At 47.5% G+C, this 17,154-nt stretch overlaps 1 protein-coding gene and 1 long non-coding RNA gene across 16 annotated transcripts in view; one reads left to right on the forward strand and one right to left on the reverse strand.

The window, feature by feature from the left end:
• Window positions 1-14,632, reverse strand: part of Fbxl17 (F-box and leucine-rich repeat protein 17) — a 426,384-nt gene extending 411,752 nt beyond the window's left edge. For 5 of the 12 annotated variants that reach the window (XM_087566518.1, XM_087566520.1, XM_087566519.1 and 2 more), the window contains exons 1-2: window positions 13,085-14,408; window positions 1,964-2,086 (exon numbers count right to left, since the gene is read on the reverse strand). In XM_087566518.1, coding sequence (XP_087422644.1) covers window positions 1,964-2,086; window positions 13,085-14,062 — 1,101 coding nt within the window. In that variant the 5' untranslated portion in view covers window positions 14,063-14,408. Of the gene's footprint in view, window positions 1-1,963; window positions 2,087-13,084 lie in introns of all 12 variants that reach the window. The other 7 variants (XM_087566523.1, XM_087566524.1, XM_087566526.1 and 4 more) reach the window with 3 other exon arrangements.
• Window positions 13,850-17,154, forward strand: part of LOC134480614 (uncharacterized) — a 35,243-nt gene continuing 31,938 nt past the window's right edge. For 3 of the 4 annotated variants that reach the window (XR_015629777.1, XR_015629776.1, XR_015629775.1), the window contains exon 1: window positions 13,850-14,053. This is a non-coding gene — a long non-coding RNA (uncharacterized LOC134480614). Of the gene's footprint in view, window positions 14,054-14,499; window positions 14,698-17,154 lie in introns of those variants that run through there. The other variant, XR_015629778.1, reaches the window with a different exon arrangement.

The following is a 17,154-nucleotide window of genomic DNA, read 5'->3' on the forward strand; positions in this document are numbered from 1 at the left end:
AGTTCAATTCCCAGCAACCACAGCGTGGCTCACAACCATCTGTAATGAGATTTGATCCCCTCTTCCCATGTGTCTGAAGACAGCTACAGTGTACTCAGATAAATAAAATAAATTTAAAAAATATTCTTTAAAAAAAAAGGCATTATATGAGACAGTTGGCAGTTTCTCAGAAATGTTAGCTATTCTTTTAAAAAAAAGAAAACTTGACCCATAAGACTCAGCACTAAATACAAGTAAGCCTATATAGTTCATCTGTCAAAAAACTCACAGTCACCTGAATAAAAATACCACCCGTGCATGGTGGTTCCACTTTTCAAAAGAGAAATCAGTTAATGTTATTCCAGTCCTATGACAAAGGCAGGGGAAAGAGAAAATGCAAATAAGGGCAAACAGGTGGAAACAGAACTGCTGAGCGCACTGGAGTGAGAGCCACAAAGGGAGCACCTCCGCGTCTGCTGAAAGGAGCACAGATACTGCAACTTTCTGCTCCTCCTTTTCCTCCCCTCCAGGTCTCACTGCCAGCAGAGGAGGAAAAGCTGCTCAGTGTAAGGTGAGAGGTAACAGCTGCGTCAGCAAGAGGCAGAGGTTCACTTCCTGTTTGCCCTCTCTCCATTCGCACCCCATTTGCTGTACACAGAGCTCAGGAACCTGAGCGCATAGCTGCCTAGCTCTGCAGACGTCTTGGCCTGTTACCAATGAAGAGTCAGAAAGGTTTGTGCACGAGTGTTCTGGAACTGCCCGTAGCTCGTACCAATTCACAAAAGCCTATCTGGTGGCACATCTTTGTAACCTGCACCTGATAACATGAGAGGGCGGCCTGCAATGAGTCACAGTGGGTTATTCACACCCTTGTAATTAGCAAATGTTACAGATCTGCTTTCTTTTCAGAAAAGCTGTCATCAAGTGCTTCCCAGTGCAGCAACGGTGACATGCCATGAGGGGCTGAACAGCAGTTTAGGATTCTGATAAAATCGTATCTTTATCAGAGGTTTTCATATATTTCTAATGTAAATACAAACTTTAAATACCTTTAAATGAATCCAAGAACACTAATAAACTGTCTGCAGTCAGCACTATAAATTCTCTTTTCCCCCTACTCTACGGCACCATAAACTTACTGACCAACTGAGCAAGCAGGAAATTGGAAAACATCCAAAAGTGTTTTTCAAAAAGTTGTTTTCACCCTATTTACTTCTGTTTTTTTATCCATTTTTTATCCATTACATTCCCGTTTTTTAAAGCGGGAAACCGCAGCATCTCTCGTCAGAGCTGCAGAGAGAAGGATGAGTTCTTATGGGTGAAGCCCGTGCAACAGCACATCACATAGGTCAGATGTATGAGTGCCTACGTTCTCCACTGTGAGACTCTTAGGATGTCACCTCCCTACATGAAAAGGCTTGTGGTTCTGAAATGATGATGAGGGAGAAACAGAAAGGACTGAGACAGAGAGAGGTCACAATTACCAGTGTACACTAGACACTACCCTTTCCACCGTGGAGCCTAGCGCTCTTACATGAACTTATATACACACCACATATACACACACCACATATACACACACCACATATACAGACCACATATACACACACCACGTATACACACACCACGTATACACACACCACGTATACACATACCAGGTATACGCACACCACGTATACACACACCACATATACACACACCACTTATACACATACCAGGTATACGCACACCACGTATACATACTTCACATATATACACACAACATATATACACACCATGTATATACATACCAAATATGCAGATGCACGTGTGTGCATGTGAGGGAGCATGCATGCATTCATACAGCATTAAACGTATCAGAAAATTACTTCTTTAAAAAGGAAAGCATAAAATTGTAGATTACAGTCATCTGAAGGGAGAATAAAGATTTTTTTCTTCAGCAGAGTGGATCAAATAAGGATTTTAATAGAATTCAATTCCGTACCTGCTGACGACTACTAAGGTCCAGCTGCTTCCAAAACTGGAAATCTAAACAAAGGTCACGCCAGTACTTGCAAACCAACGATGCGGAAAGACAACGTTCATCCAGGGACAAGTTGGAAAATATCTGCGGATTACAAGAAAGAATCGTATTTGCTAAGTGCTTTCCCAAGATATAGCAATATGACACAACTTAATGGCTTAAATTATACTGAATACAAGTGGACATCATCAAAAACTCAGAGACTGTCCTACAGAACAAGAAGTCCGGTGACACGGCTAAGGACAGAAACTGGCACTACCCCTTAGGTACCGAGAGGAAGGAAAGAAACAGAACGATACTAATGTGTGTATAAAGAGAAAATCACGAGAACGAGCCAAAAACAAATGAAAAATGAAAAACACTTACACTTTTAGAGCGGGGAAAAGACGAGGAAGGAGAAAAGGGGAGGAGGGGCCTCACGGCCTAGTCCAAGAAACTCATAACCACGTCCAACACTGAAGGATACCTATCTAATACTGAACGTCCCGCCAAGCACCTGCTGGAGATTCCGAAAGCTCCAGGTTGTGGGAAACAGCGAATATATAATAGTTTTACTTCAGGAAAGATTACACAGAAAAACGACCAGTACAACGGGGTAGAGGGGACCTCTCTACCACAGTACTTTCTCTATACATCTAAAGTCATTCCGCACCAATACACATTACAAATCTTAAATGCTGCAATAAAAAATGGCACTACTCCAAAGTGAAACCGATCTTAGAAGAGCATAGGCCGTCCCTGACTCTGAGGCCTGCAGAAGTCATCCCCCTGAGCCACCTTTATCTGGCCTCAGCGGAAGAAGTGCACCTAGTCCTGCAGTGCTCTGATGTATGTGCTCGGGGTACGGGGGACTCAGAGCTGGTCTCCCTCTACTCAGAGGAGAAAGGGAGGAGGAAATGGGGGAAGGACCTGTGTAAGGGGGTACTAAGAGGAGAGGGGGCTATATTGGGATATAAAATGAATAAATAAATTTATTTAATTAAAAAAACATCACTGGAATAAATAAAATGATCATCTCAGAAAAATAAAACTTAAAATCCTATCATAAAGGTCTATTGAAGACAGGGTTGGGGTCCAGGCCGACCTCTGAATCTGTGGAGAGGCGTGATCAAGAGACAGTGTGTATGTAGAGTGAGAGACTGAACCAACGGTGAGGAATGCTTCTGAGACGATGAGAGAGAACTGGACACCAAATAGATGTTAGATGGTATCAAGAAAATTAGTTTTACTTTTTATATTATGATTATATTGATTTTTTAATATCTTTATATTTATTCTAGTGCTTATGAGAAATTATAATCTAAAATTTGCTTTTACATTCTTTATTGGGAATTGTTTAAAACAAAGAGGTTAAAACAAGAAAAGTAGACTATAGTTGAAGCTTGGGGAATAACACCCAAAGTGTTTGTTTTAGTATTTTCTACTTTGGCTCATACACAAAAATGTCCACAAACGTAAGTTAAAGTTCCACAGAGAACACACACTTAGCACAATTGCCTTGTCTTTAGGCTTGAGTCACAGCCTTACCAAACTGCATAACCTCTGTGTACCTAAATTTTCTTATTCTTAAAGTGGGAATAATACAGCATTTATCTAATAAGATACAGTTTCTACAATGTTGGCAGAAACAGGGTAAGGAGTCTATAACCCATTTCTGGCATTGCTGTCTTAAAATAACCTACCTCTCTTCAGCCAAGAGTAGGCCTCCAACCTACTGCTATAACTGCTTTAACGCTCGAGCCGGGACACACACACACACACACACACACACACACACACACACACAATCTCAAGCCTTCTGGGTTCCACAGAGGGTATAAGAGGGAGCACAGACCATGAGTGAGGAACGCATAGGGGGTGTGGCTCAATCCCCACAAAGACGCTGGAAGCCCCTGCCCTGCCTGCACTGCTCACACGTAAAACTCATGGACAGTCTATGAGTTCTTCTTAGCTGTATCCGCAATGTTTTCTGTATTGGTTTTCATTTCCTTCAATGCACGATAGTTCCGATACTCCTGCAAGGTCTTCCTTGGTGAATGGTTATTCAGAAGCACGAGATTATTAGCAAATCCTACTGACAGCATAGTAAGAGCTATGCCTAAGACTCCACAAATTAATAATGGGTGGGATGCAGAGGGAAGCAAAAGTGGGAGGAACAACCAGAAACGGGACTGAGTTTTCTGTTTGTTTTGTTGGTCTCCTGCTAGGAAACCAAAGTGGAAACCCTCACAGCAGGCACAACAAACATTGAAGAGACCATCTCTTCAGAGAGAAGACCAAAGAAATGTGTCTCAGCTAGAAGAATGTTCACTCTTCTGCCTGCCTGCCTCTCCCTCTCCCTCTCCCTCTCCCTCTCCCTCTCCCTCTCCCTCTCCCTCTCCCTCTCCCTCTCCCTCTCTCTGTCTCTCTCTCTCTCTTCCCCAGTCCCCCACTGCTCAGCCCCCAAGGCCTCCTGTCTGGCAGAGCTGCAGTGTGACAGTTATGCAGAGCCTTAAAACTCCAAAAGGAACACATCTTTAAGCCATGGAGCCGGAGAGAACGCTGCGACCCAGAGTCTGAGTCCTACAGTTATTATTTAAAACAGAATCCATCACGAAAGAAATCCTAGTCATACAAAACCGCACAGCAGCCCAGATCTACCTCTCTGGCAGAAACTCCACCTTTCAAACCACAAAAGAAAAGTAGGTTTTACAGGCACACGGCCTAGCACACACACACTTTTTGCAAGGCTGTGTGTCAATAAAACTTTATAAAACCTGGCAGCAGATTTGCCTTGCCCCAGGCTAAGTTCAGGAAACCCACTTTATAACACGCATCACTTAAAGCTGTAAATTCCTTCCAGTCTGCTTCAGCTATATCCCAGAATGACTCCTGTATCAGCTCTCTGCTTTCAATTTCCAAATTTCCAATTTTCCCTTGATAAATGGTTGTTCAAAAGAATGAGAGTGTTAGCAAAAGAGAGAGGAAAGTTCAGTCCAACTGTTTGCTCACAAAAAAACTGATAAGACTGTCAACATCGATTCTACTAGAAATATATAAACTAATAAGTGGTTCCTGTTAGCCAAGGGGAGAAGGCGGCCAGTTTCCAGCTTTACGGCAATCTGTGTCACATGACCACTGAATGAGTAACCTAAGTAGCGGCTGGCCAGGCTACCACAGCACAGCAAGGAGCAGGGCTTCAAGAACTCCTTTGGAAAAGCCAGTGACAAACTTGGCAAACACAAGCCGCAGAGAAAGATCTAATTCCCAGAAGGGCCACACTGGAACTCGCACTGCCTAGTTTAAGGAGGACGCACAACCAAGTATCCGTGTCCACTGAGGTAAAGTCCATACGTATAAATGAGGGACAGGACAAGAAGTCCACTAACAAGGGAAAGTCATCTGAAGCTGCACATGAAGACGCCGAACAATGCACATGCAGACTTCCTGGACAAACACAATAAATCGACAAGGAAGGTAAAAAAGCGCTGGGAAAACCATGGACAAAGACCTAAAAGAGAGCTTGGGGTGGGCCTCGGTGGTGGGACACTGGCCTAGCACACAGCAGCCCGGAGTCCAAGGCTCAGCCCAGCAAAAACAAGAAAAGGAAGAACTAAAGTTCACAGAGCCAAACAGAGAACACAAGTGAAAGGTAGAAATCACAAAGCCAGAAGGAAATTCTAGGACTGAATTGTACCCTAACTGAAATGAAGCTTTCATGACAAGTACAGACAGATGCGAGAAGGACAGAAGTACAGACAGGGGAGCCTCTCCACTGTCTCTTCTTCACTGAGGTTTAGCCCAAGTGACTCAGGATAGAACTATCTTCAAAGCAGCCAGAAACAAAAATTTAACCATTTAGAGCCTATTGCTTGCTTTGTAGCTTTGAGATACCTGTTATCTATCGATAACAGGACTTTATGGTTATAATAACCAAAGACTTCAGAGACACTAGGTTGAAAAGTGATTTAAATTTTAAATTCTTTGATTCTTCGGTAAATTTTGGGATGACGGGATGCTTTCTACCTTGTTCTGAAGGCCAGCATCGTCATGACAGCAGAGCCTAACCGAAGACCAGCAAACAGAGGCTTCCAGGGAAACGTGCAGACTAAAGTCCATGGTGAGTGCAGGTGAAAAAAACCTTTTCAAAAATTAACAAACTAGGGGTAGGGTGAGGTGGTTCAACCACAAAGATTGGTGCTCTTCTGGTGGACCCAGGTTCAATTCCCTACGCCTCCATGGCAGCTCACGACCATCTACAACTCCAGTCCCGGGGCCTCTCAGAGCTCCCGACATGCATTTGAATGCACAGACATGCTTGCAGACAAAACACCCATACACACAAATAAATGCACATATACATACATACATACATATGCATGCATGCATGCATGCATGCATATGTATGTACTACATCTAGCAACATAGTTAAAAGATCACATGAACCATGGACAAATGAAAGTTCTTCTAAGTAAGGGTGGGCCAACTCGTGGAAAAAAAAGCATATAACACACCAGACCAATCAAAATAAAGTGTCCCAACTGACTCAAGAAAAGGCATTTGCTCAAACCACACCATTTCTTGATTGAAACCTTCTACAATCTGGAACGAAAGAGTACATTTTCAGCTTGAGAATGAGATCTACATCACTGCACCCCACCTACAGACACACACTTGAATCGGTAGATGTTTCCCAGAGTTCAGGAGCGGGACAAGGATGCACACTCTCACTGCGTCCTATGTGACATCCTACTGCAGTGTCTGGCCAGGCAAAGGGCAATAAGGGAGACTGCCTGTTCGGGAAGGGGATACAGGGTGAGGGGCTGGAGAGATGGACAAGCACCTGCCACTCTTCCGAGGACCAGGGCTCAGTCCCCAGCTCCAGAGGATGCAAAGCCCTTGTCTGACCTGCACACACGTGCAACATGTTATGTGGACATGTAAGTGCACATAAATAAAGCAGATGCTTACAAAAGAGCTCTCTCCACACAGGGGCTGGCTAACTAGGCGAGCTCTTTTAATACCACTAAGTACTCTAAAAATAAAATTAAACGATTCTTACTCATAGCAGCATCGAAAAGAGTAAGTTTTATAAGCTCTCCTTCACTGTGGAAGCTTCCCAGCAGCTGAGTCAATGTGGCAATGCGCTCCTCTAGTTGGGCGTCTCCCTTCATTGTTGTTTATATCGTTTATTCTGTTCATTACTTACAATAGTCCTCGGAGTCAGATTCTCCCAGCTGCCCTCTCCTCCCTCAGTATGACTCATTCTGTATCCTGTCTACATATCGCAAAACTGTTTGAAAAGAAGTATTTCAGGTAACACAGGACTGGATCTTTCTGGGTCTTTTTATTTTTAACTTGCCTGTTCCTTCTGGAGTCTGTTCGCTACTGTGCAAGTGTCTGTTCCACAGTGTCCTCCTGTCCTTTAGCTTGGCCCCTGGGACACTGCTGAGTCCACGTAGCTGTTTCAGTGTCCTGGAAAGTTTGTTCAGACCCCAGCCTGCTCCTCGATCTGAGTATGGTTAGACTGCAGATGTTCGAGGCTTGGTCCCTGCTGTCTTTTGTTTTGCATCTGAGATAGGGTCTTGATCATGTTGGCCTCCGATCTGTGGTCCTCCAGCCTCTGCCCCCAAGTGCTGCAATCACTGGGATAATTACCTTAGCCAATTTGTCAACCTATCTTGGCCATTCCTTCCTGCCAGCCCTCATCCATACACAGGTTGTGAATGTGTGGAAACCAAGATGTGTGGAAAGATTGTCCCTGTATGGTTCTCTCACATCTGAGGTCTGTTTTTCCATTTCTGGCTCCTTTCCCACTCCTCCAAGTGGTACTACGTCTCCACACCAGCCTTACGTGAGCTTCCTTTTCACTTTTTCCTACCAAGTCCTCTGCCTTTAGCTGGCAACTGGCTTTAACACTGTCTGACACTGAGCTAGACCTCGGTGTAGGTCAGGCCAGGAGCGCCATCTTGGATGCTGCAGAACTGCACCTCTGACTTTCTAAGGTTTCCTAGGAATAAGTCCTCCTCGGTGTTGTCTTGTATCTAATTCTAGAGCCCAAATAGATGGACAGGTTTGTCTTTCTTTATAAAATATTCACTCGTCATGCAACCATGGTCCCTCTCATGGCTCCAAGTTATGCAGATATTTTTATGCTCATCCTTTTGGCTTTATAGATGAGAAAATAAAGATTTGAGGAAACTAAGCCTTCTGTGTAACTTTTTTTGAAAGCTGGATGTTTTGTTTTTACATTCCATTTGTTTGTTTGTGTGCATAGAAGAGTGTATGTATGCACATACGCAAGAGTGTGTGAGCAAAAATGTACACACATATACACAAAACTGTATGTGTACACATGTGTGTGTGTGTGTGAGAGAGAGAGAGAGAGAGAGAGAGAGAGCGCGACAGAGAGAGACAGAGACATCTGTGGAGGTAGGACAACTTGCAGGGGCCCTTTCTCTCCTTCCATCATGTTGGTCCCAAAAACTGAACTGGGGTCAAAGGCTCAGTGGTCAGCGCCTTTACAGGGTGAGCTATGTCAAGGACTACAGTTTTAAAGGGCTGATTTGCTCTCTGCACGGTTGTGGTACCAAGCAGCACCTAGCTGAAACAAGTCTGACCAGTACTTGTCCAGTTTTCTCTCCGGCACTTTTGACCCACACATCACTGACGGCATCCACATGGATCTAGGTTAGCTTTGCTTATCGATGTGAAAAGGAATTTAATAGTAGGTGGTGGTGGACAGGAGGGAGGATACCCCAGAAGGTTGGCTAACTTTAGAATCTATTATGCTGATCTGAAGTGGTTCTTAACCACCCTGTCTCTCCAGCATCTCTTACACAACCTGAAGCTCCAGGACTCAGGTAACCAATCTGACAGCTTTCACTACAAAAACAACTGACACAGTCCTTCAGTAAACACACAGCACTTTTTGGTAGCCTAATTTGCTTAGGGCCACTCAGCACACTTCAGGAAGGAAATGAGCTAAACCTGCCTTTCTAAAACTTTCCAGGCTTTCTGCCAGAGCAAACGTCTCTCCTGAAATTGCCCTGACCACTAAAGCAGCCCACAGGAAATAAACCTACCAATGAAGGCTTTGCATCGACTGGCATATCAGCGTGGACAGACTGTAGAGGGCTCCAATGGTGATGACAGACAAGTCCTCCTCCCCTTTACTACATTTTGGAAGGAAACAGGCTTACTCATGGAGACGCTGTGCACCTGACACCCCTCTTTATTGAATGTTTGTCTCAAGGTAGCTATTAGTGCAAAGAGAAACTACGTAAGGAGACTTACCCAACAGCTGTATCATATAAAAATCTAGCTGTAGTTTCAGTATAGAGAACTGCTTCAAATTGTAAAAGCAACGAGTAGCAAAATCTGAGGCTAGTTTATTTGATTCAGAACAATACAGTAACCAAAGCCCTAACAGGTTCATTAAGTACTTAGGAAAACTGCAATTCCCAGAGCTGACCTTTGAAGAACCATTCTCTGCTTCTCAGATTTCTTATAAAGACCACACTGTAGCCCCACATCAGTTATAAATCAGCCTCTGATTCAATGGTTTACAAGTTGTGTGGAGGATACCTTTCATAAACCCCCTGAGAGAGTATTCAAGTCCTTGTAACAGTATACTCAAAAGATATCCACAGATGAACACACAGCCCAGGGCCTGCCATTCACTAAAATGTTTGAAGTGACCCATTTCTTCTCTATATATATATATTATTAAAGGGGTGAGAGTGATTAGAGGCTCTCAACAATCACTTACTTCCTCTTCTAAAGTCACATAATTACGACTTCTAGCAATGGCTACTAGTTCAAGAAAGTTGTTCCACTTCTAGAAAAGCACTAATTGTTACCAAAGGCTTCTAAACTGCCAAGCACGAAATTCCACTTCCTTGATACCTATCCTTGAAATTATTACCATATGTATATAGACATCTGTAAACACTGTTCTAGCAGCAAAAACAAAACTGGAAACATATCTTAATAGAAGGCTACATTTACTCTGGGATACTAAGCAGTGTCTTAAAATGACAGAAACTATATGCTACCAAACAAAAACGAAAAAACAAAAAAGACTTCCAAACCACATTAGCCACAGAATTACAGTGCATGGACCATTTTATGCCATGGGCATTAGGAGGGTTAAGTGCACACAGCCCTTTCAGCAGTGGAAGGGAAACACACACAATCCAGTACAGCAGGCACTCAGGACATGTGACTATGGAGTTCTGAAATCTGGCTCTTAGAACTGAAAAACTGAATTTTAAGTTTTACTTACACACTGAAAATGTAGATACATGTAGCCAGTAGCCAACACATTGACTGGATGGGACAGCTCTAGAAAAGTAATTTCAATTGTTAACCGTGGCTTGGTTAAAACTTCCTTTAAATCATATTTCCTTCCTAAACTCTTCTCTGAACTTCCATTTCTTTTCAAACATTTACAGAGGAGGAAGAGGAGGAAGAGGAGGAGCAGCAGCAGCAGCAGCAGCAGCAGCAATACAATTACTAGCCCACGATGAGGGAGGTCACACTAGTAATATTTTCAGAATGGGTGATGCATTTGCGCCTCTCCATACAATAACCTTTCTAATAATAGGAGGAGAAGAATTGTCATAGTTTCCTAAGTTTCTTCTCCAAAGCAAACACCCCACATCAGAACGCTCTTATCCTCTTGTGGCTCTAACATGACTTAGATCTCATGTCAAACAGAACCTTCTGGTAGCACAACACACTCACCCAGAACCTTAACCCAGACGCTCTCCACTCACTCACCCACCCACTCACCCACCCACTCACCCACCCACCCACCCACTCACTCACTCACCCACTCACTCACCCACCCACCCACTCACTCACCCACTCACTCACTCACCCACCCACTCACTCACTCACCCACCCACTCACCCACTCACCCACCCACTCACCCACCCACCCACTCAACCACCCACCCACCCACTCAACCACCCACTCACCCACTCACCCACCCACTCACCCACCACCCACCCGCCCACTCACCCACCCACCCACTCACCCACCCACCCACTCACTCACCCACCCACTCACCCACCAACCCACTCACCCACCCACTCACCCACTCACTCACTCATCCACTCACTCACCCACTCACTCACTCAGAACTACTACAGTGTGCTTAGGGGAGGACCCAGAGCTTGGAGCAAGCTATGCTCATTCACAAAGCCACTGGTTCAGAAGTTCTACCTGAGCTGGCAGTCATTGAAAATCCCTCCAATTCACTGTAACCCAACTCACTTCACATGGACAACCACTAGGACCCGAGACTCTTTATTCACAAAGACTCGAATCTACACGCCATGTCCAAACGCTTCGACACGACAAGCAAGTCCTGAATTCCTAGACGTCTCTTGGACCAGGTTTTCGATAACTCTTGAACAAAAGAAAAAAAGCAGATAATTACCTTTTTAGGGTTTCCCTTCATTGTAAGACACTGTTCCTTCACCTTATTTAAAATTTAAAACGTTCTTAATAAACATGAGGGTGTCAACCTGCAATCCCAGCACTCAAAAGGTCAAAGCCACAAGAGCAAGCGTTTGGAAACCTGAGCTACACGGTGAGACCCTGCACAATAAACCAAAGAAGATGATGAAGTCCTTTTCCTCCTGACGTAAAGGTAAAAGGAGAAAAGTACCCGGTGTGTCTTCCTTTGCTCCTACACTCTGACTTATCAAAGAAGGCAGCAATGAAACTTCCATACCAAATGTCTGCTGATACTTTACTCATCCACATCATCCGGATTTAAAGGACTTGAGAAAGTTTCCTCTGCTCTAAAATGTATCTCCTGAGCACAAACAGTAATTACTCCTCCAACAAGCATACCTACATAATAATTAAATCACTACAATTTGACACAATGGAAAACTTGCTGTGCTGTTCACAAGAAAAGTGTTGACAGTGAAACAGAGCCAAACACAGAAGCATAAATCTAAAAAAGTCCAATCAAATAAAGTGACAGTAACTACTCTAATTCATGACAGTCACCTCGGGAAAAGTAAAAGGAGCCAAATTCTCCTGAAGATTATTTCTGGCTAGTCTTATTTAAATATCATCCACACTGGAAAAACCAAGTTCAAATTTATTACCTCCAGAAAGGGGTGTGCTAACAAAGACAGAAAACGAGGGGAGGAGGAGAAGTTAATGACTTAATGCAGATTGGATCACAAAGTTTGCCCTTAGCACTGACAAAACTGGAAACTTTCCTCGGTAATTTAAAGTGACACAAAGTTCCCACAGGCCATTCCAACTCTACACTCACCCAGCCCCCAAGGGAAAGAAACACCTCTGACTTGTAGTAATCCTTGTCTCTACATAAAGGTAAGGAAGGAAAACACCATAAACAACGGAGTGCTTGCACTTAAGTCAAGCCAGCCAAAACTCTCTAGTTCAACACCCAGTTGTGCCCTTTAGTTTATGGGTGTGACCTTGAACAAACCATTCAACCACTTCAGGCCCATCTAGAACGCTAGCTCCACAAAAGGAGAAAAAAAAAATTCCTCCTCCAGGCTCACCACTGTAAGTCATCTGTCCCCAAACACAGAAATGTGAGTTTACTTTGCACACAATACGTATTAACAGGGCTTATCTCACAGCATCAACTGGAGAAATCCAGGAGGTCTGTATAGAGAAAGCTCCGACGCGGCGGCGACTGGTCATGGTAAATGGTGACTACAAGTTAGTGCCACTAACCAGCAGCCATCAGACCTGAAAACTTTACAAACACCAGTATGCAAAGTGGTTGGCCCACTGTGTACAAACTCTGTTAGTTTCTATGTCGGGGGAGGGAGGCGTTGCTGATGCAAGGTATGAAGTCGGAGTTGTAGGCATAAGATCTAAGCTCCTAGGAGGCATTCCTCAGCCTCCAAGTTTTCTATACTTCAACGCCAGGCTGAAAGCTCAGGCCCCACTGGCTTCCCAGGCTCCCCTTCCGGCGTCCCCCGGCTGTCAGGGAACCCCTCCTCTGCACACAGGGGGAGGAGAGAGCCTGGGAGGCGGGGGGACGAGGGGAAGCTGGGTTGGGGGAAAGCGAGCATCCCTGAGCCTGTCGCCCAGACCCACCTTAAGCAGGATGGACGGCGGCAGTTGGTTGATGTCTGGGATTTCGGGGGGCGGCTCCCTGTGACAGTCGCAGGGGTTTTCGGGGGGCTCCTGACAGTCCGAGTCGCCGCTCTCAGGCTGCTGCTGGGCAGACGAGGGGGCGGTGCCCCCGGCTCGGACTGCGTCCCCGGCGGCGGCCTCGATGGGGGCACACTCGGAGGCGGGAGAGGCGGGCGCGGGGCAGAGCGGCGGCGGGGGCTGCTCCGGGGCCTGGCAGCAGCCGGCATCGGGCGGCCGCGGCGGCGAGGCACCTCCCCCCGCAGGCCCTCCCCCGCCGCCGCCGCCCCCGCCGCAGCCCCCGCCGCCGCAGCGGGGCTGCTTGCATGGGGTGCAGGCGGGGACCCCGGCCCCCTTCCGCTTGCAAACCATCTCGAGGACCGTGGTGGGCTCGGCCTGCGGCGGCGCCGGCGATCCCCGGAAGAGCTGCACGGCGGCCGGCGGTCCCAGGAAGCGCACGGGCCCCACGCCGGCCAGGAAGAGGCTCCGGCCCTGCTGCTCCCAGGCGGCGGCGGCGGCCAGCCCCAGCTCCTTGCAGCAGGACGCGGGCGACGAGGAGGCGGCGGCGGCGGCGGCCGAGGACAGGAGGAAGCGGCGAGCGGCGGCGGCGCAGTCCTCGGCGGCCAGGGCCGCGTAGCGCCGCGCCAGGTGCTGCGAGGAGACGGTGGCGTAGGCCCCGTCCCGCGGCGGCGGCGAGAGCGGCGGCTCCTCCTCTAGGCCGGCGGGGGCGGGCGCGCCGGGGCTGTGCACGATGAAGCAGAGCATGCAGGGCCCGCGGAAGAAGCAGTCCCGGCTCCGGGGCGCCGCGGGCTGCGGGGACGCCTTGGCCGGAGTCCGGTGGGGTAGTCTGAGGAGAGGGCGCCGGCGGCGACACCAGCTGCAGCAGCGAGGCCCCTTCTGGCTCGGGCGGTTACGCGGTTCCTTCGAGAGAAGGTGGCCCATATAGAAGGCCCCGAAGAGGGCGACCGGGACGGGGCGGGAGAGGGAGGCCCGAGGGGCGGGCTCCGGCGGCTGGGCAGGCCGCTGGCTGGGTCGCCCGCGCCGCGCACCCGGCACACGCGACGGCGGGGGTGGGCGTCAGCTGCGGGCCGCCCGGGTGCCCGACGCGGGCTACATGCTTTGCCCAGGGAGCCGGGAGAAGGACGGGCGCGAGCTGTGGGGACGCGAGGGAGGGAGAGAGTCTGCCGGCTAGGCCAGCCGGTTCGGTCGGTCAGCGCCGCGGCGGGGGCAACGCTGGCCCGACTCGGACCATTTTAACTGCGGCTCGGCCGGCGGCGCGCGCGCGCCCGCCCGCCCGCCCGCGACACGGCCCGTCGCCGCAGGAGCGCGCCGCCCGCTCCGGGAGGGGGGCGGAGCCGGCCGCGGGGGCGCGCCCGGACGGGGGCGCGCGGGGGCTCACCCAGGGCGGGGAGCGCCGGGGAGAAGCAGGGCCGCGCGCTGACAGGGCCGCGCGCCCCTCCCGCGGCGAGGTTGCCCGGACGCCTTAGGGCTCACGCCCCTCTCCAGAGGCGGGCGGAGACGCTTCCGAGCCAGCTGTGTGACATCCGTTTCCCCCCGCCGCGCTGACGTCTGGAGGTGTAAGTTCAAGAGCTGCCATTGGCCAGGCGCAGCTTGGCTCTTCCCCCTTCACTTCCCACCCCAGCATCAGCCCAGACTCGGAAACTGAGGCCAATTGGGAACCTGAAGAACCAGTTCCACCTGAGAGGCCTGAGGGAGAGACAGAAGCGCTGCCCTTGGGTGATGGGCGACAATCCAGTAAGGTCCCGTTAGCTGTGTGACAACAGTGATCCTACTCATTTGTCTAGGCACCTGTTGCGTGACGCTGCCTTTGCAGGCAATTGCAGGATGAAAGCATGTTATCAGATCAGGTACACTCGCCGGAAGGGAGTTTCTCGAACACAAGAGTAATCCTGACATTCCAGGCTCTCGAAGTTACTGTTGTTAACACCTTGAAATCCAGTCTGTCGACTCTATGAATATTAGTGCCGTGCCGGTATGACAGACTTTGGTGGCCAAGGTGGGAAAGTAAACTCAATCTTTCTGAAGTCTTAAATTTCAGTGGTGTAACAGGTTCACTGATGTGGAGAGGTCAGCTTTCACAGGAAAGAAGGTAGGGAAAGTTAGTTGTCTTAGACCCTTCTGCTGCTATAACAATACTACAGACATTAAATTGTGAACAAGTTTATCTGGTTCTGGAGGCTTGGGAAAGTGGAATAACATGCAGTGTCAGCTAAGTGGCAGGGTAAAAGCACTGGAAACCGTCTATCAGGTTTTATCAGGAACATACTCTTGTGGTAGCAATTCATTTTTGGTGGCAGAACTCCAGTGTCCTCATCACCTCTTAAAGGACCCCCTCCCTGTAGCGTTGCATTCATACTGTTGCTGTAGCAAATTTCAGTGTAAGTTTTGGAGGACATTTTCAACCATGCTAAGGAACCTAAAACAGGAGAGTTGTGTCTGTATGGTGAGTGGAGGAAAAGAAACAAAAGGAAAAGAGAGGGCGATTTGTTTCTGATGGTTGCTACTCTTCATTAAGAGAAGCCCCACTGCTCCCTGCTGAAGAAAAGTGGAGGGTATATTTAAAAGCTACCGAGGGGATTGAGGATACCACTGGAATTTTGCAAATAACGGTTCTCTTTCAGAAACTGCCCTTTTTAAGTCTTCATATTCAGAAATCCCACTGCCAGGGCTTGATCATAATGAAATGGAGTCTCAAAACAGAGACAAAGATTTGTTGGGTATTCATATACTTGTGCGGCCTGAGCTTCTTTTCCCTACAAATATTTCCCTACCCGCTTGCCCGTTGTTCTGCCCGTAAGTGACTAGAACGCCATCCGTGAAGCGCAGAGTTATGGCCTTACCCATCCTTCACCATCTCAGCCTGGCTGTTTTCTTTTTTAAAGAAATCCCTCCCCACCCCCCCAGAGCTGAGGACCCAACCCAGCGCTCTACCACTGAGCTTAATCCCCAACCCAGCCTGGCTGTTTTCTTGAGCAAATGAAGCTAACTAAACTTGTGCAGAAAGTACAGCCCTGTCAGTTTCCTGTAAGTCTAATGAGTGTCTACCCTTTGACACATCAGACCCATACCTTGTGTTCACCAAAGGAAATAAAGCCCTCCATCGGCACAGAGACTTGAACAGAAATGCTCATCTCAAGTGTACTCATGATGGCAAAATTCTCAAGGAGCCCAGATGTCTGTCAGTGGGAGAATAAGGAAGTTGAAATATTCAGTGCAACACTACTCATGAATTAAAAATAAAATAGAATATGAATGAATCTCATAGATGTGTGTTGAATCAGACTGTGGAGTTAGATCGGAGAATGCCTTCCTGATTTTAGCAAGTCCTTAAAAGAGAGGCTGGCACCGTGCAAACCCATCAGGGCCACATATGTGCTCAAACTGCAGCTTAATGTTTCTAAAGATGAGGTAGGCAGACAACTGAGACCTGGAGTTTCTGAAATTTACAGTAGCTACTTTATTATAATCCTTAGGCAGTCAGGAGTGAACAGGTTGCCCTTGGTCTTGTGGCATTCCGTCATACAAGTGACATTTGTGTTGGGTAGTTAAGAAAGGTTTGTGTCTGCTCTGACTGCTCCCTTCACCCACATAGATCTTGAGAAAACAAAATGAAATTCCTTAAGTGTTAACATTATCACTTAACTCTTTCTTCACCACACCTCAGCTCTCCATCTAGGGTTTCATACCTGTAATCCCAGCCCTCAAGAGGCTGAGGCAAGAACTTTGTCACAAGTTCAGGGCATTCCTGGGATGTAGTTACTCTCTAAAACAGAGATGCAGGGCAGTCAGTTGCTGTTATTGTCTTCGTGGTTTTAATGATAAATGTCTCCTGTAGTCTCAGACATTCAATACTTGGAGTCCAATTGGTGGTGCTGTTTAGGTAGATTTAGGGGGAGTGACCTTGTTGGAAGTGCTGTGGGTCAGGCTTTGAGGTTGCAAAGCAGGATAGCATTCTCAGGTTACACACTCTGCTTCTAAGACATCGACAACGACAAGGACGAGTTCGGAATGGC

Source organism: Rattus norvegicus, chromosome 9 (assembly GCF_021556685.1).
Source record: "Rattus norvegicus strain SHRSP/BbbUtx chromosome 9, alternate assembly SHRSP_T2T, whole genome shotgun sequence".
In the NCBI taxonomy this organism is placed as follows: domain Eukaryota; kingdom Metazoa; phylum Chordata; class Mammalia; order Rodentia; family Muridae; genus Rattus; species Rattus norvegicus.